This window comes from Motacilla alba, chromosome 3 (genome assembly GCF_015832195.1).
Source record: "Motacilla alba alba isolate MOTALB_02 chromosome 3, Motacilla_alba_V1.0_pri, whole genome shotgun sequence".
Classification (NCBI taxonomy): Eukaryota; Metazoa; Chordata; class Aves; order Passeriformes; family Motacillidae; genus Motacilla; species Motacilla alba.
In genome coordinates, this window is record NC_052018.1 from 93,203,656 (window position 1) to 93,231,283 (window position 27,628).

Consider the following 27,628-nt stretch of genomic DNA (forward strand, 5'->3'; position numbering starts at 1 on the left):
AGCTTTCCCTCAGAGGGACAGTCTCTCAGCTGACAGCATTTCCCAGAGCAGGGGCATTCGCCAAGCTGGCAGCGAGCTTCCCCCAGAGCTATGGTCCCACTATCCAGCCCTGGCTGATCTGTCACTGGCAGGTGGCCCTGTCTCCTCTTCTGAGAGACTCCAGCTACAGAGCTTTCAAAACCACAGCACAGCTCAGAAACTTTGATTAACCATACTAAATCATTAAATTAACTTTTCCTGAGATATTCATCTGCCAAGCATAAAAGACTAAAAGGTGAAAAGTAATTACAAACACGTGTCATGGGAAGGAGGGAATGGCAGCTGTCGACCACAATTTTCTCATTACCACGTGTGCAGCCGCACCATCAGCCCTTGGCTATTGCAGCAATGACAGAGGTGGGATGAACTGCAAAGTCATACAAACTTGAAAGACAAATCTTTAAGAGGAATAAATACCAATTGTGTGTGAATTCTTTTGCAGCACATTTCATTTAATTACTATTTGTAGGTATCATTAGAGCCCACAGTATAGAGGCTGGTCAATCTCCTGAATTCTACAGTGAGAGAAATCTGAATTATAAAATGGGGATTTTCACGTGCTTAACAAGAGAAGCATCAGAGGATTGTGATCAGTGGCACAAAACACAGAGGCAAGACAGCTGGGTTGTATCCCAGGGTTCTGGGATACTGTTTAACACCTTCATCAATGACTTCGATGATGGGTGAGGTTTGCACTCTCAGCAAGTCTAGATGATACAAAAAGGGCCACTAAGATTGTAAAACGACTGAGCACATCTCTTCTGAGAGAGCATGAGAAAGCTGGGACTGATCATCTTAGGAAAGACAAGGCTCAGGGTGATCTATCAAAATGTATAAATACCTTATGGGAGGGAACAAAGCAGCAGCCAGAGTATTCTAAGTAGTGCCCAGCAACAGGACAAGAGTCAATGGACACAAATTGAAATACACGAATCACAGTATCAGAGACTATCCTGAGTTGGAAGGGACCCACAAGTATCACAGGTCACAGTGATCTTAGAGGTCTTTTCCAACCTAAATGATTCTGTGATCGCTGAGTCCAACTCCTGCCTCTTCACAGGACAACCCCAAGAATAACACCATGTGTCTGAGAGCCCAAACACTTCTTGAACTCTGGCAGGTTTGGTGTTGTGACCACTTCCCTGGGGAGAAAATTAAATTCCAACTGAACATAGGAAATTACTTTTTACTGCAAGGGTGACCAAACCTGGAACAGACTTCTCCTAGAGAAGTATCTCCATTTATGGAGATATTTAAAACTCAGCTAGACATGGCTCTGGGAAACCTGCTCCAGTCAACCTCGCTTGAGCTGGGGCAACGGACTAGATAATCCTTCCAACCCAAATGACCCTGTGGTATGGATTCCAAAGGAAAGTAGAAGCAAAACCTGATCACAGACCACACTTCAACTGTGTTCTAAAGCTTCTTCCATTTGTTTAAATACTGACTCTAACTTATATTCTAAATTTTGGCGTCAGCATGGGGGATGCACCAGAATACAGAAGAAAGCAATCCAGCCTTTAGGAAAAAACTTCGTACATGCAGTGACTCAGTACTTCCTTTATTACTTTGCATCAATGTTACTACATCCTTCTCTGAAGGCAAGATGGGCAAGCAAGGTACTTTTCAAATCCCAAAAACTTACACTCTATACTCTCATCCTAGAATACAGATACTGAACACTATGTTGAAATATATAACCTTATCCAATAAACTCCTAGTTCAACAGTCAGAACCTCATTTAAAGGATTTAAATCTGATGAATATTCCTTTCTTGGATGAAAATGAAAAAACAGTTTGACATTTTGGAAGACTACAAGGGTCAGATTTTGAAGGATTTTGCTTTCTGAGGAGTCAGAAACAGCCCTCTGAGACTGTGAGATTATGGTCATTTAAAGACCTATTTTACTTTTAATATTTAGCTCAGCTTTTCTTCTTCTTGACAAGGGTACAAGAGGTTCTTCTGAATGTGACACACACAGTACAGCCTTCTGAGAAATGGATAATGCTCTTAACTTTTTGTTACTGTGCTCCAGTTATGACTCAGGACCCTACTGTAATTGTTCAAAAGAATTTACAGTGTAAGTATAAACCAAAACACAACAGATGGGCGTAAAAAGCTGCAAGGAAAAAAATAAGACAGAGGGTTGTCAGTGCCCTCAGATACATTTCAAGCAGCAGATAAGCAGTGGCTAGGCTTGACAGGGAATGAAAATTTTAAGGAGGGCGTGGAAAAATGCCATAGATTCTTCATCAATGATCCCACAAAGAGCTGTGGTGCCTTTCTGCTGTTACATTAGCAAGTCTGGCTGTTTGGGTTACTGCAGCATTTTCTCATGGAATGCAACAGAAGAATTTCTAAAGAAATGTCCCTGAAATTAGGGAGAGAACAAGCAAAAATTTTCATTCAGAGCAAACTGAAAAGTAAGCAAAGACAGCACTGTCTGGGGGGTTCTATGTTTATGATAACTTTTGACTAACTAGGAAAGATAATTCATCAGGGAAAGATACACTGTCTCCTGGGAGTCTCATATTTGTGGGTAGCTAGTTCTCAATATCCACTGACTTGCTCACCTGTGTAGTCTTCACTGAAATCAACAGACTGAAGTAGAATTACTTTGGGTAGGTGATTTAATTTACACCTGTCTCAGCTCTGACCTCACTATGAGGACATGAATTATATATTTCATACAACGTCAAAACTGGAAAATACATAACTAAACTATTGGGCAAGAGTTATAAATAACAAGAGGAAGCACATCTTACACACACAAAACTGAACTGGAGCAATTACTCCCACAACAGTTACAGAAAAAGAAAGAATAAATGTATTGAAAAATAAAGACAATTCTACCATAGACCATTAAGCAGGATGGTCCAGATGCAGCTTTCAACTGAAGAACTCCACAGCCAACCAGCTGAATTTGTACTAACAGGAAGATTCATTCTAGGCTTAGCACATTTCTTACACATTCTTCCTGAACATCTAGAGAATCATAGAATAGTCTGAGTTGGAAGAGACCCACAAGACTCATAGAGTCCAACTCTAAGGTGAATGGCCTAAACAGAGATTGATCGCACAACATTGGTGTTATTAGCACCATGCTCCAATCGAAGGGTCATAATCTGACATATATCAATATTTGAATACAGACATTCTTACGTTCTTAGGGTCATATGAGTGGCCAGTGTGCTGCTGTGACAAACAAAGCCAACAGGATGCTGGATTACATCAACAAGGACATCTCCAGCAGAGATAAAGAAGTCATTATTCCCCTCTACTTAATTCTTGTCAGGCCACACCCAGAACACTGTGTTTGATTTCCCCTGTTGCGTGAAAAAGATGTGGACAGGCTGGAGAGAGACCAGAGAAGGGTGACAAAGATGATCAAAGTATTGGGTAGCCTGTCAAATAGGGAAAGACTGAGAAAATTGGGTTTGCTCATCCTCAAGAAAAGAAGGATCAGTAGAGATCTTATCACCTGGTTCCAGTATTACAAGAGTGGCTACAAGGAAGATGGAGTCTCCCTTTTTGCAAGGAGTCACATGGAAAAGACGAGAGGTAATGGGCACAAGTCACTATTGGGGAGAATCCAACTGGACACAAGACAAAAAATTTCACAATGACCACAATCAGCCACTGGAATAATGTTCCCAGGAAGTGGTGGATTCCCCAGCTCTGGACACTTTAAGATTCAGCTGGAAAGGCTGCTGGGCCATCTTGTCTAGACTATACTTTTGAGAAAGATTGGATCAGATGATCCTTGAGCTCCCTTTCAACATGGTATTCTACAACTCCATAATTTTATTTTACATTATTTGACAGCTCTCTACAACTCCCTGACGGAAGGTTGTAGTGAGGTGGGGGAACGGTCTCTTCTTCTGTGCCTACAGTGAGAGGACAAGAGAAAATGGCCACAAACTAAGAAAAGGGAGATTCAGATTAGATAACAGAAACAAGTTTCACTGTTTGGGTGGACAGGCATAGGAGTGGGCTGCCCAGGGACGTGGTGGAATCACCGTCCCTGGAGGTGTCCAAGAGATGTCTGGATCTGGTGATAGGTGATGTGGTTTACAGGTGTAGGGGTTACTGTGGTGGTGCTGGGTTCATGATGGGCCTTGATGATATTACAGGTCTCTTTCAACCTTGATGATTCTATGATTCTATCTGCTGTAATAGGCTGAAGAACCAGGGTCCATTTACTGTCTTCATTTAATGTAAAGGTATGTTGCTTCTTCTACCTCCTGTAAGCTGCAGGCAGATAACCTCTTACCTGCCCAGCCTGGTGCAAGCATTTTCATAACCCTGACAGACAATGATGGCAAAATGCCAAACAAGTTAAACAACATTTTGGTTCTGACCATCAGCTGTGAGCAAGTTACCTAATCCATATGTCTCAGTCTTTAATTTCTACTGGTATAATCTATATTGTCTTGTCACATAGATAAAGAATGTTGAAATCAACAAGGTCATTGAAGAAATCACAGTAAGGATAGAAAGCCCATGTAGCTCTTGTAAGGTCACTACTCACAAATAGTTAAGATATTTCAAACTGAAGAAAATAAAATTTTTCCCTTGAAAATGTACACGTAGGTTACGGCAGAGAAACAACACAAACCATACATACTTATGTAAAAACTATTACCTGGACTTCAGGAAATAACACACTGCCTGAAGGTTAACACACTTTCCAAGACTGCTGTACTGCCCAAACCTAAGCCAAACCAAAGCACTAACTTAGAGCATTGCATCATTACCACTTTTTGAATTGTTATTAATTACAGAATTGATGTTAGAGATCATAAAAATGAATCTATTGGTCTATTTGCCCTATTGCCCCATTTAGTCATCACATAACATAATCCAGATTCTTGTCTGTAATGCGCTTCTTTCCCAGGGAACGTTGCAGCAGCCAGAAAAGGCAGTTTGTTCACAGAGAACAGAAAGCCAGATCCATGCTGTCCTGGCAGGAAGAAATGTTCCAAAAGTCTCTCTATAACATTCTCACCCCATAAACAGGAAGCCACGAATTTCTTAATTCCATAATAACCTACCTCCACATCCCAGTGGCATCAATCACAGCATCTGATTAACACAAATCTATGCTAGTTCCCACTGAAATCAGTTAGGTTTATATGATCAAATTTAGGCAGCTATATCAAGTGCTTTCATACATCAGGTCAAACAGTATCATATGGGACCCACAGAATAATTTAGGTGAACTGAATGGAAAAATAGGAAAGGGGTTAAAAAAATCACATATATTAAGCAAATACAAGCAAACAAAAAAAAGCATTTTCCCCCCAGATCATAAATAGTTTGGGAATTGCTTTTTAGTATTTGTGCTGTATCTTAATTTCTATTGTTCTTTGAAATCAGTAAATCGCTACAGGGATGCTGACACAAATAATTACCTTTCCAAATGTTATCTATGCTGTGTATACACAAAAACAGACAAGTAGTATTTTATAGATCAACAAAAGGAGGGATAAGCATCCTGTGTTATTAGATATGCCTAAAAAATGGTACTTAACAACATTTACCTGTGAGCATACCAGCATCAGCAAGCTCAGCACTGGTGATGGGTACAGTGGGACCATCCGCTTCATATGCTTTCAAAATGTACTTCTCAATTACACCTATGACCCCAGCTGGTTTGTCCCAGGTGACCTCAATGCTGTAACCATTTATACTGTGAGCTCTTGAGGGAGTTGGCACATTTTGTGGAACTGTAGAAGGATAAAATAGAAAATAGAGAAAATGGCAGTTCTAAGGAGACTATTGCCCCTATTCTTCACTTTTAATGGCTGCAGTAAATCAGACTCAACCATTAGCATAAATACAATTTATTAGAGTTGTAACTTTTCAGCATTGATTTAATATGACTGCACATCTTGAGCTATTCAGTTTAAGCTATATTTCAAAACCATCAAAACTCCATCTACATAACATTCTTTCTTGTCTCGTTGCAATTTTCCAAAAACATTTCATGTATCAAACATATTTAAGCATCACTCACAAAGAGAGGAGGTAGATTGCATGTAGCTAACAAGCACAAGCATTGTAAAAATACAACTGAATGAAACAAAGCAGTACTGCAACAGAGAAGACTTTGATATTTATCAGTTGGGTATCTAAGCCACAGAACGACACAACTCTGAAATGTTTTTAAAAATTTCCATTCTATTTTACAGAAGCCCTTCAAAAAATTAAAGCTCTTTCATTTGTTTTCCACATGCATATTTTATTTCCTCAATGCCATGCACCTTTCTTGGGGCAAAGCAGAGATTTTTCAGGCCTTTTTGCAAAATTCGTTGCTTCTGATCATTCCATATTACAAAAGAAAAAAAAAAGATAATTTAAATGTTTTAAAGAACTGGAAAACCAAGATCATATATGCATAGAGTTGCTAATAAAAAGAAATCATTCCATTTCCTATAACCTTTAACTATTTATGGGATATTACTATGCCAAGTAAAGGTCTGGTCAGTAACAGCTTCATCACAGATGACTGCACAAGGGATGCAGAGGAAAGACCCAAGGAACACTACGGCAGGATGATGGATGATGAGTTTGCTGTAGATGCATGTGGACTCCCTCGCCCTGCTGATAATCACTCGCTTTTCTCACCATCAAATAGCCTATTTTTTGGTAATTTTACTGTTTAGTTTCAATAAATATGAATGCAGACTTGTTTTTTATAAGAAGGGCACCAACATCAAAAGCATAAAAATAACTGGAAGTTTTGATTCTTCTGTAAAGAATATGATACTCTGAGAAAGCTACAGCAATATATTGATTTCATTAGTTACGAAGTGTATCACAGGGTGAGGTAAGATACTGTACAGCAGATGGTCTTCTCATAAGGGATATAACAAAACCAACTCAAAAATAATTAAATAGTGCAATTATTGTCCAACCCCAGGGAACACGGACTGCTCAGTGCTGTGGTCAGCTTCCAAACATAAATTTGTGGCAAACCTTACAAGTTGTCAGATGGTTGACATGAAAATATGCACATATTTTGTCCTTTCTAGGTGGCACACAAAGTATAGGTTGTATTAGAATATATCTGCAAGTCCAATATTTATGCACCTATCACATAATTTTTTAAGGTGATACACTGGATGACACATCAAAAGAATGCTCTGCACTGATGGAATGCAATTGGGCTTCAATTTTAAGAAGAGGGAAAGTTAGTTAAGTAAAATACACAGAACTGTAAATCTTCAAAATCTTACTGGCTTGATAAAAGTTTGCAAAAGCACTGACCAGAAATTTTTTAATAAATTTTCTTCATAAGATATATGAAAAATTTGATCTTTAATGTATCATCTTCCTACCCTGCAACCTTCTCCACAAACCATGTCCTTCTGTTCTAGTAAATATTGCCACATTTTCACACACAATCTACAGACTACTCATTGAATGAATCCTCATTCAGCAGCATTGAGTAGCACACCCATGTGCAGGTCATTGAAAAAAACAACTTTCACAAGACCTCCTTGTCCCTAGCAGATACATGCCCTCTTATTTTCCACAGCTTGTGCCTGGTCCCCCAGTTTCACCCTCCTCTACACCTGATTTTGTAGCACTAAATTATATGTAGGAAAATATAACTTTATTTACTCCAGCCTACTCATGTAATGTGACATTAGATGGGCACATATGAACACAAATAAATGGTTGCTCTTACTCAGTTAATGCAGCTCAATCCTTTAGTGTCCTTAATTAAATAGCCTAATAAATATTTGGAAAATACCTTGAGTTATGAGAAAAAAATATTTGCCTGAACACTTTACAGCTGATGACTGTAATCTGGTACCTGTTCAAAGCATTAAGCAGTCTCACCCTCTCAGAAACACTATGCAAGGTTCACTAACAAAAACTGTTTTGGTTGGATTATCCCCACACAATCACAGAACGAATCAGATTGGAAGGGACCACAGTGGGTCATCTGGTCCAACCTCCCCAGTCAAGCAGGGTCATCCTAGAGCACAGGGCAGGGGATTGTGTCCAGGCAGCTCTTGAACACCTTCAACCTGACATTAAATATCTTGTGAAAAATAAGAACAAGTAAACCTTGAAATTTTATTTACCTGATTCTCTTGTTCGAGCGTGGGTCCACGCACTAGATACTGATCCTCCTTCATTTAAGGCAACCACCCTATAGAGGTATTCTTCAAAGGACATCGAGAAGGATAGAGAAGGTAAAAGATTTAAAAAAAAAATACTGAACACAGTAATACATTAGTAAAGAATGGAATGAAAATTATGCATTTTGTTTAAGGAACCAATGCACTACCTGTAAATGGTTGTAGAGCACTCTCATAAACACTCTGCTCTTTTCCTCGGTACACAAGGATGGAGTCATTTCCCCTGCAGTTAACAGCACTGTCAGTTGATAGGCATCCATCCAGATTGACTCTGACAGCACTGCTGGACACAGATGCCAAGTTAACGACAGCACCTCGTGTAAATTTAACATCCTTCATGCAACCACCGAAACCTAGCAAACAGTAAGGGATTAGTAGCACATAAAGAGCTTCAGTCATTAAGAAAAACTTCTGTTCCTTTCAATTCTATATCTTCAATATTAACGACTGTAATGTGAATATGTTGACTTCCAACATGACATTCTATCTCCACTTTCAAAACACTAAGCTGGTAAATTCCTGCCTTACTGATCTACACTTTCACTGTTAGCAATTCCATTCCACAAGGAAATACCTTTCCATTTTCTCTTTCATCATTTCCCACTTTGAAATTATTAACATAAAAGTGATTCTCTGACTTTTAAAATCAGCTTTCTGCTGCTTGCCACCATTTTGTTAAATATACATACTCCCTCAAACTGAAAAGACTATCTAGATTAAAATTACAATTAACTTTAGGAGATCAGATGGAGGGATATCAGTTTTGTCTAACAGTGACATAACTCATGTGCTGTTTATAAACATACTCCAGAAACATAACCCCAAACTACTTGTTTATGATAAAAAATTTAGGAAGCTTAATTTTATATTTATTTCTATATATCCATATATTTCTCTGCATGTGTGACATTCCTATCAAAATTTCAAATATGTTAAATCAGTTACTTGCACTTACAACACAACTACAAAATTCAGAATGCAGTTGTTAAAACTTACACATTTACTAAAAATTAATAAATTGATATATAAAATGGGTCTCAAATCTGAATAGCGGTTGGTGCTTAACACAAAGCCTGAGTAAACAGCAACCAAACTGAAGACTTCAATTAATTTAAGAATTAAATCTGTGAAATAAAAATCCGCCTCTCACAGATCAGGGCTTCTCTTTAGCTTTGTGAAAGCTAAAGTATTTATATCTTATTTATATCTTACGTACTTTTATTGTCTTTATTATTGAAAGGTGAGAGATCAGAGTAGTATTTTCCTTAGCCACCTGAACTGAAAATCTAATGTCCATACAGATTTCATGCAAAAAGGGGTAATGAAGGTGAACATCCATTTTGAATCATCCTCTAAAACACCTTCTCTCTCCACAACACAAAGAATTTGGCCAAACTGCTCCTTAAAATGAATACATCCTAATTTAATTTCAACTCCTAGTCCACAGTGACTGGCTCAGTTTCTTACTCTGTCACAGAAGAAAGAATTAGTCCCAGTCCACCCAGTCATAAGATAAAATGAAGTTGTTTGATTTGCAGTGAGATGCATTCTCTACAATCTATTTAATACATCATTTTTAGTATCTTTATAGCTACATTTATCACTATTTGAAGATTCCTCACTGACATCAGACAAGCAATACTGTCTACTCTCAAGTAGCTGCAGAATAAGTAAAGATAGTACAAATTTTCACAAACATTCCTGCCAGGTAGCTTCTTTTTGAACCTCCCAGGATGCATGTGATGGGTCATGCAAAGGTTCACAGACTGCAGCTAAAATTTCTTGAAGTTGTAACTCGCATAGAGATGAGGCAGGAGGAGAATAATATTTATCACTTATTTGCTGTGGGCAAAACAACATTCTTTTATTGAAAAATTAACTCTCAAGCAGCCATAAATTGAGAAAACTTTTTCTAAACATTTATTAAATGGAAAGATCTCTATATTCTACCATCTTACCACTACATCATTGTAGTCCTAAACAAAACTATGTTTTAAGCTATAATATTTAATCTTGCTCATCTGAACCTACATTTAGGAGCACATAAGATAATATTTACCTTCAGACACTCTAAATATAAATTCACGGCTACCATCTTACGTTGTGGCATGCTAAGGAGGTTTGGTGGGAAAGAAATATTTATTGATGTGCCTTGATATGCATTTCAGCCATTCACTTTATATGCAATTTTGCCCTAGATTCTTTGTTCACAGATCTCTTTGCTGCAGGAGTTGCGAATGCATCCACTCACGAGGCTACACCATCTGCTACCAGGCAACACTGACAGGGTATGACTGGCCAGCTCTTTTAGGCCATAAATATTATGCACACAGAACCTGAAGGAAGATTATATTATATGTGATACCTAGAGCTTGAAGAGTACCTAAAAAAATACTCTTGGACAATTCCATAGCCATGAAATTAAAAGGCTCCAATACAGTTCACTTGAATGTGCACATTCAGTGTGAGTTCATGCATGTGAAGCCACTCACTGGATTCCCCACTAATCACTTACTGACTGATACACATTTGTCCACAGTAGCTGAAAAACACCCCATGACTGATGAACAGCTTCACAAGTAATGAAAAAAGACACCCAAACAGAGCCAGTTTAGTAGACACTTCTTGACTAGGCTTCCTACAGTAGATCCTGTGGAGGCCATTAGTATCAGGATGCAATTAATGCTTCTCTCTTTTCCCTATAAATTTGACCTGTTCCACAATAGAAGGGTCACGGGGATGGCTAAATATATGATCGTCTTCCTTCCTTCTGATAATGAGGAAAACATCATGGCAATTGTAGCCAAAACCCAGTTTTGTTCAGGTGTTTATACTCGCTTCATTTTTTGAATAAGAATCAGTATTGCCCAAAAAAGACTAAGAAACTCTGCTTTTCCATGGGACTGCACCCAGATTCATTACAGTGATTTAAGGTACGTTTACTGTCTCCCACTGGTTTTGCGTTCCAGATTTGCAAGTGACACAAGTTGATCAAGTAAAACAGGTTTCTGTGAACTGGCATTCTCAGATGAAGGTCTCAGATCATCTGGTTGGGCCTCTCACTTCACCATTTCCTACACTCCAGGTCCTCTGTCATCAGTCAGATTACCTCAGGTATCACTGGAAGAATTTTTATAGCACCACAAAAGGATCAGGTCTAAGTAAGGCTAGATGGGTAGGGATAACTGGTAGAGTCACAATGGGCGGGAGGAAAAATTCATGTTACACATCCATGAATTTAGACTATCAGCAGCAGAATGTCCACCCGGTGCATGACACCAGTTTTTGAAAATGTATGTTGTTCTTGGTGTCATTTTACCTTGTTCTAACCCCAGTTCTCTATAAAAACTCTGAATCTCAGGTGGGATTCCTCCTATGAAGACAGGCGAGTTTACTTTCAGCTGCTGGACACGGGGCTCGAGCACCTGCTCTCTCAGTTCATTCATAGTGGCAGAAATCACAGAGCCCTCCTTGCTCACGGTGACTTCATTCCACTTTCCATCACAATAGGACAGTCCCAACCAGAGGTCCACTTGTGTAAAGACAACGCCAGTTCTTAAGAATATGTTTAATATTCCACTTTTCAGCTCAATCTGTACATTTTGAAACAGAAAAAAAATATTTTGAAGGAGACATCAAACACACAACTATGACAGAAAGCTATTTTAAAAAACATAATTAAGGGAGTTATGAATAAGATCAAAAAAAGGAATTTTTTATCTTCAGGTTAATACTGTTTACATACAACATGCTAAATACAGTGTATCAGTTAATTCAGAATGTAGGATTTATTTTTTTTTTGACAACTGACTTTGGCACTAATGTATCTAAAAATAAAAGACAATGAACAAGACTGTTTTGCTTTTTTTTTTTGAGAATAAGAAAACAGTACTTTATCTATCGATTCATTTTTCAGAGGAATGTAACAAGATAATAAGGAAATGAAATGTCAGACCTGATTAAGGTCTTTTTAATTGGCTGGTGAACTCAATTTCAAATTTTTCCAGCATACGTTGATTCTTACATTCATACATTTCATCCTTATTCTTCTAAATCTTGTAAGAAAATAATTGGTTTTGTATGTGCTTTTTGAGATTAATGTGCCAATTCTCTAATAGAAATACATTTTACTTAAATTTTTCACTGCAGAAGTTTCCAAATGCTTTACTGCAAGACTCTTTATCCTGACTGACTCAAACAGAAGTAGGCTGAGATTGTAAATTGGCATGTACAGAACACAAAACACTTTGGAGATGAACTGGAGGTTGAAAAATATTAATATTTCACAAAAAGAAATTTCTGCTTCTATGCAGAAACCTTATTAAGTGAAAGAAATTAAGTGCAGATTTAATATAAATTCTTATCACTATTGCTGAAAAACTGACATATTTAGTTTACTGATAATATTAATACAGTGTTTGTAATTGGATCATATTTACTTAATGGGAAATACAAGAAACACCCCAAATGATGAAAGAACTCTGCGCTTGAATGCCATGGGGAATGTGGGTCCTACTCCCCACTGCACACTGACTTCTTGGTCCTGAGACAGGGATTTTCCTTATTTGTTTCTTTGGGACCACAACTTTTGCTATTTCCATAAGTTGAGACCTATTTACAGCTAAGGACTGCACAATACAGGTGAAGGACTGATCATGGCACCAATGCTGATGAGAACAGCTGGAAAAGGCAGCCCATTGGACAAGTCTCTGCTTTTCTTCACTGGTGAGAATTAATATGGAGCACACTGCGCTGGTGGGAAGAAAGCATTCCAGAAGCATTAGCACAGCAGCATGCCAGCAAACCTGCCAGACCTGGGAGCCAGAGAGAGGGCAGGGCGTTTGACCCAGGGTCACTATTCAGCACAACCCTCCTCCAATTTACTCATCTTGGCATAGTTTTAAAGCAGGCAGTGAATGATGCTTGTGCTTTTTGTGTTGACCTGGACTGACATTTTAAAGGCCCGAGTGCAGCTAAAGATAGAGGAGCACTGCTCACTTTCAACTCTTCTGCGTGGTGAAAATAGAAAAAAACCCTAGGTTCTGCATAGATCTGAGCACAGGTACTGAGCACAGATTTATAAAATCAACAGATAAATAGTTTGCTTTACAAAGAATTCTGGGACCACTTTCAAAAAAATTATTTTTAATCATTATGATTTTTCATCTCTCCTTGGAAAATATATTATGACTTGAAACCAAAAATGCATGAAGATCATATTATTCTGTCAGGTACCTCAGTAGCCACCTCTCAACAGAACCAGACCTTTTATCACATCTCTAAAGCTGAGCAGGTTTCACTTTAATTCTTAAAAGCATGCTTGCTTTTCAGAATTTGGGTTACAGAATTTCATTAGTGCTTTTCTCTATGCACACAATTCTCATTTTCATCTACCTAAGCATGTAAGATTGGAACTAGGAAAGCCAAAGCTTAGCCTGAATCTGGAAGACAAGAGCAGCAAGAAAGATTTTTCCACAGTCCCACCAGCAGGTTGTGGTATCTCTCTGAGACTGATACAGGGATCAACTCTAATTAATAATGTTATTAATGACCTGGGCAGTAGGATAAGGTATACTCAGCTGGTAGCAAAGGGAGCTGCCATTGGTATCCTAGACATATAAAACAGCTTTGAAGAACAGTACTGAGTGAGATGGCTGAACACTGGCCACCAGTGTACCTTCAAAATGATAAGAACAAACTAGCACTGGGCTAGGTTAGAAAAAAGGTGGGCAGGGGCTCCTAGGAGATGATTCTTCCACTCCAGTGGTCATGTGTAAGATCACATCTGGACCACTGTATCCAGTTGTGGACACTTTGTAAATGAAAGACATTGCAGGACACCAGAGTGAATCCAGTGGAGGGACACGAAACTGGTCAGTGGTTGGAGCACCTTGCATACAAGCTGAAGCTGAAAGGAGAAGGTTTGTACAGTCTAAGAGCAAGTGAGAAGAGAACTTAACTGTTCCTCTGCCCTATGCAAGGATACAGAGAAGAGAGCCCCAAGACTTTTCTCAGAGGCTCATTGTGAAAGGATGAGAGGCAAAAGACAAGTTGTAACAAGAAATAGTAAGAGATCAGGGCAGGTTTCTTTGGGTGTTTTTAGGTTTTTTTCCTATAATGACGATGGTCAAAGATTGTAGAATTTGGAAAGCTGTGGCCTGTCCACCTGTAGAGAGATGCACACTACTCAAAGAGAAAATGCCTGGAGCAACTTCATCAAACATAAGATGCCTCCACTTTTAGCAGAGATCTGGAATAAATTACTCCAAAAGGTCCTTTCAACTTAAATGATTTTGTGGTTCTGTATTGCACTTCTCTGCAGGAGCCAGTCCCTGCCTCACTCAATCTGCTTATAAACATGATTTTGAAGATGAAAGGAATATCCAGACATAGCTCTGAGAAACAAAACAGGTATGATAGGGACTGCATTAGAGGCTGAATGACACTTTGCTAAACCTGCCATACAAAACAGACTCAAGCAATGTAGAACTAGAGGAGTGATCATGGCTTTAGCTCCTTTGAATTGCAAAGTCTTCCTGAGATTCAGAAATATCAGCAGAGACAAGCAATGGACTTGAAAAAACTTGTCAAGGACAGGCAATCTTTGAGCCCTGTGAAAGAAAAAGTACATGGCACCTCTGCTGATATGCAGCCAATCACTCCAGTTCAAAATCTACCACAGTTCAGACCTGCTAGCTAGAGAGCAAAGGCCCAAACACAGATTCCTCAATAGCCCCCTAACAGTCAGTCACTCTAATAGAAAAGAAATGAAAATGTTTTCCTGATACCTAGCAGAGAGAAATTACTGCTAACCAATAGGAATATCACCCTCACTCTCGTGTGAGTACCAGACACTTCTTTGCTAGATTTTCCAATTTGAGTTCTCAAAATTTCACATTCCTCCTTAGCTCCATCACAGGTAACACTTTCATCTTGCACTTTTTATTTTACTTCATGCAGCTATTGAAAAGTACAACTCTTTGGAAAAAGTTCTTGCAAGACTTTTTTCCTAGTTGCAGCTTTGCAAAACCAAATCATCAGCTACAACGTCTCAGGAACCAGTTATTGGTATTGCATAGAAATCTGATATATTGCTTTTGTTGCTAGTGAAGTGGTCAGCATCAAATCAGTCATGCAAACTTTATCAGCAGTCGCAAAATCTTTTTGTCAAATACACTCATGAGGAATCACATGCCAGAGTGAGAGCTAGTGATTCATAGTAGTAGAGCTGGTCACAGTTTGCTTGTAATTATTATGCCTGGATCCAAAGATAATCAGATTGACCTCACTAGCTTGAGTTAATTCTCAGGGCAAGGAAGTCATGGAAGAAGTGACCTTTATGTACAGCACCTTTCCAAGACATCATTTTGTTCTTGGGCAGAAGAGGAGAAAGTCTTTGGCTGTTCAGTAGCAGTCCAGCTGTGTGTGTAGCTGCAGTCATTCCCAAACTATAAAGCTAATAAGAGAGTTGTGACCTATGCAAAGGGAAGGGTCAGGGAATACCTGGCACTCAGGCTAAGTGGTATAGCTCATAATCTGTTTTGCTGTGCAAGTGTCTCCTGACCAAAGATCCTAACAAAGACATCGTAGCTCATGCGCAACAAGCTACACCCCTCATTTTCACTTTCTATTAACCTCCTCTTGTGAGATCAAGTGTACAGAGAAGCCTTCTGTCATCATTATCTATGAGCAAAACACAAAGCTGAGAGACTTGGAAAAGCGTGCAGATACTCATCCTCTCTAAAACTCCTCGACTTAAGGCTATGGAGATGATGAGGTCATGATTAAAGTTAGATAAAAGAAATTTACCTGACTTAGGACAAATGCTAAGAAAATTATCCAATTTTCAGAGCTACAAATACTGTAAATATAAAACTGCCAAAAATCTATAAGTTTGAAAAGAAAAGAAAATTATTTTGTCTAACTATTTTGTGCTTTTGACTCCACTTTCGATTTAGTCCCCTTTTTTCCTTCATAGTCAGAATCTATTTTCTCATATTTCACAGAGCAAGAGAGAGGGAACAAGACTCATCTACTACCAGAACCCAGAAGAACCCTGTGAATACTCTTCACATAAATAGTGCCCCTGTGCCGCAAATTACACACATACAACCCTTTTTTAGGGTGGGACAGTAGCCTGCATGTAATATCTTATGCTATTAGCTCATGATCTCGGTCATTACTTGAGGGCAAAATTAAAGTAATAACTCTAATTAGCAAGACTTGCTATAGGAAGTCATGATAATTTTTTAACTAAGGCTGCTTTTAAAAGAAGAAGCAGTAAGTTCTAGCAGAATTCAAAACCCAGGAGAAAATTATCTGCTGACAAAGCCAGTAGTATAAAAAGTAAATATGGAGTAAGTTATAATTGACCTGAAAAGGAGGAAAATATATTTATATGGTTTAGGTCAGAAGTTTAAAAGAGAAGGCCCATTAGACATAATGCCACACAATAAAACAGGTTGTGACATGACAGCCATTAGCAAAACAGCTGCATAATAAGAAATAAATAAATAAATTAAATTCAATAAAAGTGCAGAAAGAGCAGATTGGGTCATAAAGAATAACAATGCTCTCAAAAATATCTAAAAATAAATTATTGCTTCCTGGAACAACTGAAAAAAATGTACTTTTTTTCCACGTCATCCTCTGTAAATACCTACTAGTTGGTGCAACTATATTTGACCCACTAAGCTGTGGTGACCATAGTCTAATTATACTCAAAATCCTTGGGAAAGAAAAGTATGAAAATTCAGAGTCACACAGCTAATAAAAGAATTTGAAAAGCTAAACCAAACACATTAAAACTGAAACAACATACTGGAAATGATAGAAGCACAAATAATTCTGAGCATAAACAGTCTTATTTAACAGACACCAAAAAGAAGGTTCATAGGCACTACCTCACAAATTTGCCTGGTACGGGATTTGTGAAACTTGCTCTACAGTGTCGCGAAAATGGCGACAGAGATGAGATGGAATTAAGCTGAAACTAACTAATTTCTGTGTGTTTCAAGTCAAAAGAAACAAAAAAAAATATTGATTATAAAAATAACCATATACCCTAAAGAGAAAGTTTTATTAGAAGACCAGACAATTTCCATCACCACCTTTTTGATTTATAATTTAATTGATTTTGTTTTAGTATGAGAACTGGGAAAATAGATAATCTAAGCTTTCCTAGAGTATCTATTTCTTTCCTAGAAATTAAGTGAAAGCTTTTAATACCTGTATTTTATTCTCTTTTCTGATCACTTCTAATGCAGTGAAGACAATAATTTTGCTTTTCACACATTGATATCTTTCTTATTTATGACATAAATAACAACAGTAACTTAACACTTAGCATCTGTTAAAGAATTTTGGCTCCATTATAGTGTGCTGTGCAAAGCATTTCAGAACTAGTAAGACGTGAAAATAACTTAAGGTTTGAAATTTCTTTCAGTGGTAGTTTTGCTTCTGTGGAGAAAACTTACAGGTCATGTTTGAATAGAGTTAATTGTATTTTTGAACTTACTGAAAGATAATCTGGGCCATCTTTATTGTAAACAAACAAAAGCAACCCATTCAGTTGATCTGTTCTGAATTTGAATGAGATCTCAAATTCCAGTCCACCACTGAAAACACCTGAATGCAGCTCCAGGAAACCTTGAAAGAAGGTGAATGCATACATAAGTTAATCAAATAAGTAAATTGGTTCAAGAAATCAAAAGTAAAAATCTAGGTGCTACTTTATACTCTGACATGAAGAACCCAGGCTTCAAAATTACAGTTCACAACTTTATCACTCAGCTTTGAGGACAGTTATCAGTAATGTACTGCAAGAAACCAAACCAGTAAAATAACCTACATTTTTTTACCTAGCTTTTTTTTTTTTGATAGGCACCTTTTATGTCCCTACAAAAGTTAAAATTCACCTTTCAGACACACATGCAATCTGCATATAGTTACAGCAGCACTATCTGCAATTCCTCTTCCATGCAGCAGCCTTCTGTCAACCAAGAGACACAATTTTAAACCAACAGTAATAATCCCATATAGCTAAATCTGCCTTGAAAAGCAGATCACTGCAACACTTTTGACACAACCACCTTCTCTATTATCTCAATAACATATTTGGATAGGCAATAGCACAGCAAACTACCTCTGCCAAGAAAATGTGCTCCTTTTGAAAGTCCAATGGGGCATCCTTCCCAAACATGGTAGACATTGTTTTGCTCTTCAGCATTCTGCCAGTTCAAAGATTCCCAGTTCTCATAGGGAGTATGCACTTTTTTCAAAAATATGTCACTGAGACAGCCCACAAATCTTTTCTGGACTATCCTCTTCATCCCTGCAAAAAAAAAAGGAAAATATTTTTTTAAGTCAAACACCTGCAACTAAACATAGGAATTAAATTATATGTTTTCTACATGCTGTCCCTATCATATATGTCCATGTGTGCATAGAAAACCAGACACCAATCAGTTCATAAAGCTGGCCTCCAAGCTAAATCCAGATTTCTGAATGGGTCTAATCACTAAAGACAGCACCTACTGCTATGTAGCTGAAAAATATTAAATTTCTTGAGATTTTTGCATACAGGTACTTTCAAATCAATAGCATAAATCTACTCTGTGAAGATCCAAAAAAGCCTTCCTTAAACAAAACAACAATTCTGAAGAAAGGCACGCAAGTGCTGAGTAGGAAGCAATAGGCAAGGCAGAGAAATACAGGTTTAGAAGCTTCATCAAGAAGTTTTTCTGTCCTTTTTTGTATAAAGCAAAAAACCAAAATCAATGACATATAGCTGCTATCCCTTCTTTATTACTGGGGGCAAAAATTCAAACCTGTTTTTATAGGTGCCCTTCTCTTAAATGGTATTTATATTCAGTCTCATTTTGAATATATAGCTTGGGTTTTTGAGAGAGGCATCCTGGATTACTTTGTGAACCCATGCTTTAGAAGAACAGATGCATGCATTTCTGGTTTTAGTGCAGTGAAATAAAGAGGAAGCTGAACTCTAGTGTACCCCATATCAAGTCAATTAGATTTCACGCCACAGGCAGAAACACAAACTTAATAAACAATTTTGCTTTCAGATTTATATGAAAACAACCAAAATTCTAGATATGAATTTACTGAGAACAGCTGGTTGTGTACTTATATACACAGTCACCTCTGTCATCTGATGGCAGTTTACACATTTGGCATATATACCAAGTTTATAAATGAAAACTCATGTTTATTGATTCTTCAAGAAGCCAGCTATGATCCTGCTCCTCATAAATTCTATAGCTGTAAAATACAGGTATATTCATACACCTCTGAGCTCAATGCAAAACTTCTGAAGGATACAAACTCATACCTAAAAAGGCCAGCATGCTGTATTCCTGCATCAAACAAGGATGCATAACCATGTGCTTAAACTAATACAAACAATTTACATTGGTATTTTGGAATGAATTTGTGAAACTGTATGTAAAACATACCCATAAGTTTCACACTCATACCAGTTCTGTGTACAAAATCCACTGAAATGTACACAGACCTCATAAGCTGCTTTAATGCTGATGAAATCAGATATATAGACATTTCAGTCTATCCCAAAAGATAAAATTTTAGAAACTGTACAGACTTATTTATTATATTTACCTTCATCCTTTCTTACAATAGTATAATCCTGTGGAAGTCCTCCAACAAAAACTCCCGTGTTCTCTCCAATAATGGTACTGCCACTAGTTGCTAAGGAAGAACCTGAACAAAATCATTTATTATTCACATATTCGATGCTTCCAACAGATTTTCAACTCAGTAACAAAATACTGGTGTTTTATAAAGAGGTTAATGTGACACAATCGTCTAAGAGTTTCATAATACACACCCAGGAAATATTTACAGCTCTATTTTACAAAAGGAGATCAACACAATTATAGATTCACAAGCACAAAAAAGACTATGTATTCAATTATCAAAGACTCACAGTGGAAAGATCCCTCAGATGAACAGACAAACCAGTAATGACAAAACAGTCAAAATATTGAGTGAATTTTTTTTCTTCTGTATGGGTGAACATAGGTAGTGAACAAGCAAGTGAGCAATACCCTTAGTAATACCAAAGTTATTTAAATGAATTGATTACCTGTGTACTGCCCATCCACTGTGATGTTTCCCAGAGCTTGAATTCTTGTAGCAATTAGTTGGTGCCAACTGTTATCATTATACACTTTTCCACCATCATTAGTTGGAGTGACTGCTACTGCAGATCCCTTTTTATTAACAGAAGAATCTGATTTAGAATATTTTGAAGCTAACATTTAGAATAATATCTTACTTTTTTATGACAATTCATAGCATATTACAGTATATATAAAAATAAAGACAGCAGTTCTATGTTTAACTTCCTTTGCATTGCTGAATGATGTTTAGGACTTATTTAACCTTCGAAATTTAAACACTAAATTTAACCTTCTCAAATAATAAATGAAGGATCAAGCATCCAGTTCAGTGTCCATTAAAAATAGAAAATCCTGTGTAGTTCCCCTGATAAAGACAAAGATGAGGCACAAATTATTGAGAGTCATGTCACTCAGATTTTATATTTTTTATTCTTTTTTTTTATGTCTCTATTTAACTACTTCAAGGATTGCTGTGGCTGTGAAGTTTGATGGCCATGGTTCAATGTGCCATCCATGGAGAGCAGCTGCATATCAGGATTGTTAATTGCAGCACCTGTCCACATGAAGGGATCCAAAAGAGGAGTGCATGTGTAGCACGGTAGATGCAGTTTCTCTACATGTTAACCTGGCATCAAAAGGACTAAAATCTCTAGGTGAGAAAGTATCATACATTTATGGGGATAAAAGATCATACCAAGGAGTTCAGCAAAACAAAACAAAGCAAAAACACTCTCAAAACAAAACAAAACCTTAAAAAAAAATCCAAACAAATAAACAAACCAAACTAAATAAGAAAAACCCCAAAAGGTAGTTTTTCTTGGTATTTCTATCCAAATAATCATCTAACTTCTTAATAATTCCTATAAGATTGCCTCAGGACTTTATATCATTCTTAAACTACCTGGGAACTCGATATTATTCTGCTGAATTCACAAAAGAGAATTGTCTTGTACAGTAGGCAACTACTGATAGAAAAATGTCTCTTTATGTAGGTATTGTGCTATAATCTCAACCACTGCAGTTACTTTATGGCTTCAAAAAACAATTTCCAAAAAGTACATAAATAAAATATTTGGTTCCTTATAATTTGCGGGGCCAGCTTACAACTTTGCAGCAGCAAGCCAGAGAGTTCAACAATTTTTGAACTTCTAGTTTTCCAGATCTTCTAGTATTATTTTTGGTCCAGGGATCTTAGAGTTACGCACATGGAGAAAGGCTGTTGATAAAAACTACCACCTATTTTGATTAATACTAAAACCCTCTTATTAAAATTAAATATTCTAAATTCTTTAGTGATGTTCATCCATTAGAAATTGCATTTTGGCACACAGACTTATGAACCCAGAACACATTTAACATTTAGCATCAGGGACTGTCACTGTGTGTCCTATGCATCAAAATATATATGCAATGTGCACATCTGTACACAGTTAAAGAAAAAAATATTTCCTGTGAATATTTACAAAATGTTTCCAGCTCCATTCAGCCAACATCCTGGAACTGAGGAGGTTTGGAGAGCAGTCCCTCTGCCCCATAATATGAATACAAAGCTATATATCCTTACATACTAATGGCACTTTTTCATATACTATTTTTTATTGTCTTCTCTCCTATTTCAACATTTTAATATTTTACAAACACACACATTTCATTATCGTAGTTTAATAATTAAAACCAGAACTGGTGTCATGCCCAATTAATGTGCCCTGGTAGCATGCCCATTAGTTTTTCCATTAGTGAATTCAACAATACTAATGGGATTACTAGCATGGGATGCTAATTGGGCGTGACATAAGAAACTGGCTTACTTCTTAGCATACCCTTGCTAATGATGAAATTAATGAGCATTTTATTAAATGCTGTCTCATCAAAGTGTACTTAGTTAGCGTTAAAATTGTTACAAACGATGCTGCATTCTAAAGATCAGGTGCCTGAATAAGTGGTTCTTCATATTATGTTTGGCAACAGTCTAGAGCATTAGCAGTTTTATACATCAGAAACCACATTTATTTGTAACCAATTCAATCTGGGACCACACAAGCATACGTGCTAAACTGTGCTTAATTTTGGAAGGAAGGAAGGCAGAAGACAAAAAAAAAGTGTTCAGGGTTCAGCATGTGCTGCACTGGAGAGGCCTTTTTACACTTTTACCAGAACTACCGGAGTCACTCTGGGATCAGACTCAAACAGCCTGCTGCAAGATGGCTTGTCATGGGTTTTTGAAATCACATCTTTTGAAATCTGGATTATTTTGCTATGCCATACAGTAAGTCTTAATATTTGGTTGCTGTTAGTAATAACTGAGTAAATACAAATTATTCTGTCATACTGATGTTTACATTGAAAATACAGAAAAGCATCACAAATATGAATCTTCAGAGATACTGTCTCAGGTGCCAAAGTCTGAATGCAACAACACTTTTCCCAGCCAAGTTCTTTCAATGCTTCAACTCCTACTACTAAGAAGGTGAACAAGTACTGAAGTTTTGCCAGAGCCAAGGAGGAAGGTCTAGTTGGGACACATAGCCAGGTATTGTGCATCTTCCTTCCTTTTATTTTATGGAATAAAAATCTCACCCTCAGACTGTGCCTAATACTTTGGTCTCTCCATGACAAGAACAACAAACAAGGCAACACACACAAGAAAAGTATCTGGTGTTCCTCCTTTTGTAAAATTTAGTAAATTAATCATCTTCTAAAATGGAAGAGCTGGATACAATTCCCTCCATCCTGTAAGAAGAATCTCAGTCTATCCTCAGGCTGTCCTAATCACTTAGGAAAAAAGGTGCTTCATGTTTGGCTTATATTTCCACTGTAACTGATTTCACTTGGTATAAGATATTCAGTGCTTCCCTGGCAAAAAAAGAAATTACCTGTAGCCACTGAAAGATAACCATAAATTTAGCTGGAGTTGATTGTATAATTTAGGCATAGATGTATAGACATCACAATAAAAAAAAAAAAAAAAAAACACAGACAGCTGAAGCTTTACAGACACTCTGAGTTTGGAGGAAGCTCTATGGAAAAATTTGATTGTTCCAAAAATACTAAGGAAGACATCTGTTTGCAAAAAAACCTCATGCTTCCTGGACCATGGGTAGAAACCCACAAAGAATGGCAGTAAAACAATTAGGAAGGAAAAAAGAGCAGTTGCACAGCAAAAAAAAGGAGACAAAAAGGAATGGTCAGACAACAGCCAGATGAATGGTGGTGTACATGGAGCTCAGAGAAGTATGAATGGACACGAAGAAAAGGATTTGAAATTAACACTTAGTGAAGGAAGAAGCAAGGCTGCTGAAGACTCCCCACCAGGAGGACTTGGCAGGACCATCCCCAGAGCAGACACAACAAAGAGAGAACACGCGGCTAATCATGAGCAAAGATACAGCCCAGCATCACGAAAGGGACTGAAGGTACAAATAATTAACCTGCGACAGGTCACAGCTGGAAGGGAGCACAGAATATTACACCACACTGCTGCAGATAAAAAGCTGCAGAGACACAATTGTCATCAAAAAGAATGTTGGCAATTTCTCAGAGAAGAGCATAAAGGAAGGGTCATAAATGTTTACTGTATATGTCATGACTATAATTAGAGACAACAATGCCTATAACCTGGCAAAGACACCACATGATGTTAATAAGAAGTAATTAAGGCATTTGCACACTAATGCAGACTGTGATGCACAAATGAAAGATGAAGAAATGCTGCTATAGTACAGGATATCTGACACTGTAGGAAAGGAATAGCAAATCATGGCAAAAGAAAAAAGAAACAAACTACGACAAAAACAAAAAAACCAATGTAATGACAGTAAGGTAACACAGCACATTAGGGATACAGAAGACTGAAAATTTTTGATAACTGAATTTTCAGAGGTAAAAGAAAAGGTTTCTACACAAAGCACTTTGATGTAGGCCACTGTACCCTACTTTTGAATCTGAGAATGTACAGGAATCTCTTCCACATCATTAATGACAAATTAGAAAGTATTAACTTGCAAGACAATAAATCAACTATTAAGACCTACACTGTTCCTGGATGCCTTGAATGACAGTTTTGGTTTTTTTTCCTCTAAACAGCAATTGAAGCACTGAAGCAGCACCATAGGCTATTTTACAAGAGGAAACTATTGAAGTGATGAGCCTAAAAATCAGCATGGAACAGTTGCCAGATTCAAATGAAACAAAAAGATAAAGAAAGATACATTAATAAAGAAGTGATCAGTTAAAATACAAGACAGTAACTGTTGAAAACATTACATTAACTGAGAAGCTCTAAGGACTGAATATGAGACCTGCTGGGTTTTTTTACGGTTAAGAGACAGGTGAAAAAGGGGGGGGGGGGCGGAAATTAAAGCCCCAAAGCAGCCACTCTTCCATCTCTCCCCCTTCCCATTCCCCCGATACTGTGGATCCAAACAAATAAAATATCTTCTAGGGAATGATCTAAACAAGCGGACATAAAGCTACTTTAAAAGAAGCAAATCTGTAAGAAGGACAAGGAATACTATTTGAAGCATTAAAATGTCAGTTGAAAGACATCCACTCCAAGTAGCCATCCAACAACAACAAAAAAAGCTAAATAAACTTCAGAAGATCTTGCAAAGGAAATAAAACTTCCCTTTCAGTTAAAAGAATGTATAAGTGTAAGAGAGCAAAAATAGAACTAGTTCCTATTAAAATGTTTATGAGGACAATATTAACAACATTAAGCCGAGCTCCAAAATCTGAAGTACACAATAAGATAATGGCTGTGTGTAAATGCTGTAGAGTTAATAGAAATGTGTATCTTGGGCTTAGAAGCAGATTTAACATTTTCTAGCATGGGGATCACATACAAGCCTGCCCTGTGCAGCACCTTACTTCTTCTATAGGTGCTCCAAAGCTTAAGGGGATTTTCACTACTGCACAACACCTCCACATGGTCACAGAGTGACTGTGGCAGAGCTCAGGAGCCAAAGGTTAACAGTGGGTGAGAAAATCTGATAATTATTTAGAGTTTCTTGCATATTTATGAAATATAAGTGAGGCGATAATGTTCTTTAATTCCATAAGGAGATCCCCTTTTGGGGGCCCAGAAAACAAGAAATACCCAAACAGAATGCAAGACATTGTGGCCTTATTTTTTTATTTTGTTGCTTCTTCCCTCATTATTTACATTTTTGCATAATGGTGACATGCTGATCTCTATAGGAGAACAGTCTTGGGAGGCTTAAAAATAATTGACTAACATTATATAAACTTACTAACTATTTCGAAACTTAGTTCTGCATAACTTTGAAGTCTTGTTAGTTTAAGCTGTAGTGGTGTTTAGTGGCATTGACAAAAAAACCCCTCATAAAAATGCAAAAAAAAAAGTCTTATATTGTGGTATACACAACTAAAAGAGCGCAAAGATTTAATATTTCAGTTTTTGTCTCCTTAAAATCTCTATAATTACCTATGGGTTCTGAGAAGCAAGTTAGCATGTATCAATTAAATTTACAAAACAAACAAACAAAAACCAAGCCAAAAACAAAACAAAAAAAAAAACCCCAAGGATAAGCATGTAAAAAGTAAAGTAAAGGCAAATGATATAAGCTATTTTTATAGGATCCTGTCTTTTGCTGTACCTGTGGATCAAAAAGAAAGTAAGGACGCCCACTCCTCAGCTGCAGTGCAATGTACTCCTCCTGATTGCCAGGTGATGCAGAGAAAAAAATCAAACCATCAGGCTCCTGGGTTCTAAATTTCACTTTAATACCTGGTTAGAAAAAAGCAAGTAGATGGTTAACACCAAAAGTGGTTCTTGTAAGTTATAACAAAATTTACAAATAAAATATCATTTTAAAAAACAGCAGCAACATCGCAAAGCAAAATCATGGAAGTTCTGTTCACCTAAAACCCTCGCTAGACATTGCAGGAGAAATTCTACTAACCCAGACTGAGGCAACCCTTGAGAGAAATTTCTATGAGCCTTTATTCATCTCTAAAAAGAGACATGCAATTGTGACTAATGTTGTTTAGTAACTTCTTTCTTAGGAAAATATAATTCAGATGTTAGCATACTACTCTAACAGTTGATGTTTTACATATGGATTTTCATTTGTCACTTAACATTTCTATAGGTAAAGCAGAAATGAGGTTTCTGAATGTAAGGTTTTGTATGAAGAATAGTAGGGTTTTGGTTCCAAAAGGTATAAGTATGTGTTTATATGTAAATTTTATATATATTCTTTTATAAACATCATATCTAAGTGCATAAAGAACACATGGAAAAGAAGTAGCTTTCCAACAAAAACTGGAAATATCCAAAGGACTAATGGATGAACTAAGCTTCATTAAGAACTATCCAGATCATTATCAATAGTCCTCCTCTTAGTTTCTGATAAAATCCCTGAGTGTATGGTAGAGCCATGCCTTTCCTACATCAATTTTTGGCAAAAGGAAATGAAAAAGCAGTAATAGCAACACCTGCCTAGTCTATACACTTCCATGACATTTCTGTATAAAGTGCTTTTACAGAACAAGGTAAGCTATCAGGTTTTACCCAACTCTATCAAACCGTCCAGTATTTTCCCTATTTTATGTCAGGCAGAACACAATAAATGACTGAAGTTTTTATTGTAGACAGCACCTATATTAAAAAAAAATAAACCTCATAAATCTGACGCACAGTCATATTAGATTATGTTTGTTAATTACCTCTACCTGAAAGGAACATCCTTTGGCCTCTCGACCTAATTGCATACAATGTTTTCATGTAAATCACATGATGGAGTCACAGACACAAAACATTCACAAAGCAATGAAAATCAGTCCTCCTATCAAAACACCTGCAAAAAGCAGTTACACACAAGTAGCCCCCTGCACATGAAAAAACTCAGCCAACAGTGTGTCCCTAGTTAAGGAAAAGCATAGCTTTGCCTGGCTCAGAAATGAGCACTTGCAATACTGTGAGGTTCCAAGTACTTCCAGCTGCAGTATCTGCTGGAGAGGCTGAGACTGATGGCCTCCAATCCCAGCAAAACAAGCTGCCAGTATTTTTATGAAGCTGACAAAAGACATTTCTGAAGACCAGAGGATCCCTCCTCACATCTGATGCAGAAGGACAAACACAAAGCAATTTAGTTCTGTAAAAGCACCATACATTCTTGTATAATATTGTGTTATATTGTACATATACATTCTTATATAATATTGTGTTAGAAAAATATAAATTAAATGGTTCATAGCAACAAAATTGCAGTAATTACATAAGTTTTCAATTGTTACACAGAAGCCTTCTTTTT

At 37.2% G+C, this 27,628-nt stretch overlaps 1 protein-coding gene across 7 annotated transcripts in view; it reads right to left on the minus strand.

Moving 5' to 3' along the window:
- USH2A (usherin) overlaps positions 1–27,628 on the minus strand; it is a 374,988-nt gene that overhangs the window by 218,701 nt on the left and 128,659 nt on the right. For 6 of the 7 annotated variants that reach the window (XR_005256607.1, XR_005256606.1, XR_005256608.1 and 3 more), the window contains exons 22-30: positions 25,970–26,100; positions 20,318–20,444; positions 19,831–19,932; positions 18,341–18,529; positions 17,714–17,844; positions 11,516–11,789; positions 8,346–8,549; positions 8,140–8,220; positions 5,584–5,769 (exon numbers count right to left, since the gene is read on the minus strand). Coding sequence is in view for 3 of the 7 variants with exons in the window: in XM_038134130.1 (XP_037990058.1) it covers positions 5,584–5,769; positions 8,140–8,220; positions 8,346–8,549; positions 11,516–11,789; positions 17,714–17,844; positions 18,341–18,529; positions 19,831–19,932; positions 20,318–20,444; positions 25,970–26,100 (1,425 nt within the window). In the remaining 4 variants the exon portion in view is untranslated. Of the gene's footprint in view, positions 1–5,583; positions 5,770–8,139; positions 8,221–8,345; positions 8,550–11,515; positions 11,790–17,713; positions 17,845–18,340; positions 18,530–19,830; positions 19,933–20,317; positions 20,445–25,969; positions 26,101–27,628 lie in introns of those variants that run through there. The other variant, XR_005256609.1, reaches the window with a different exon arrangement.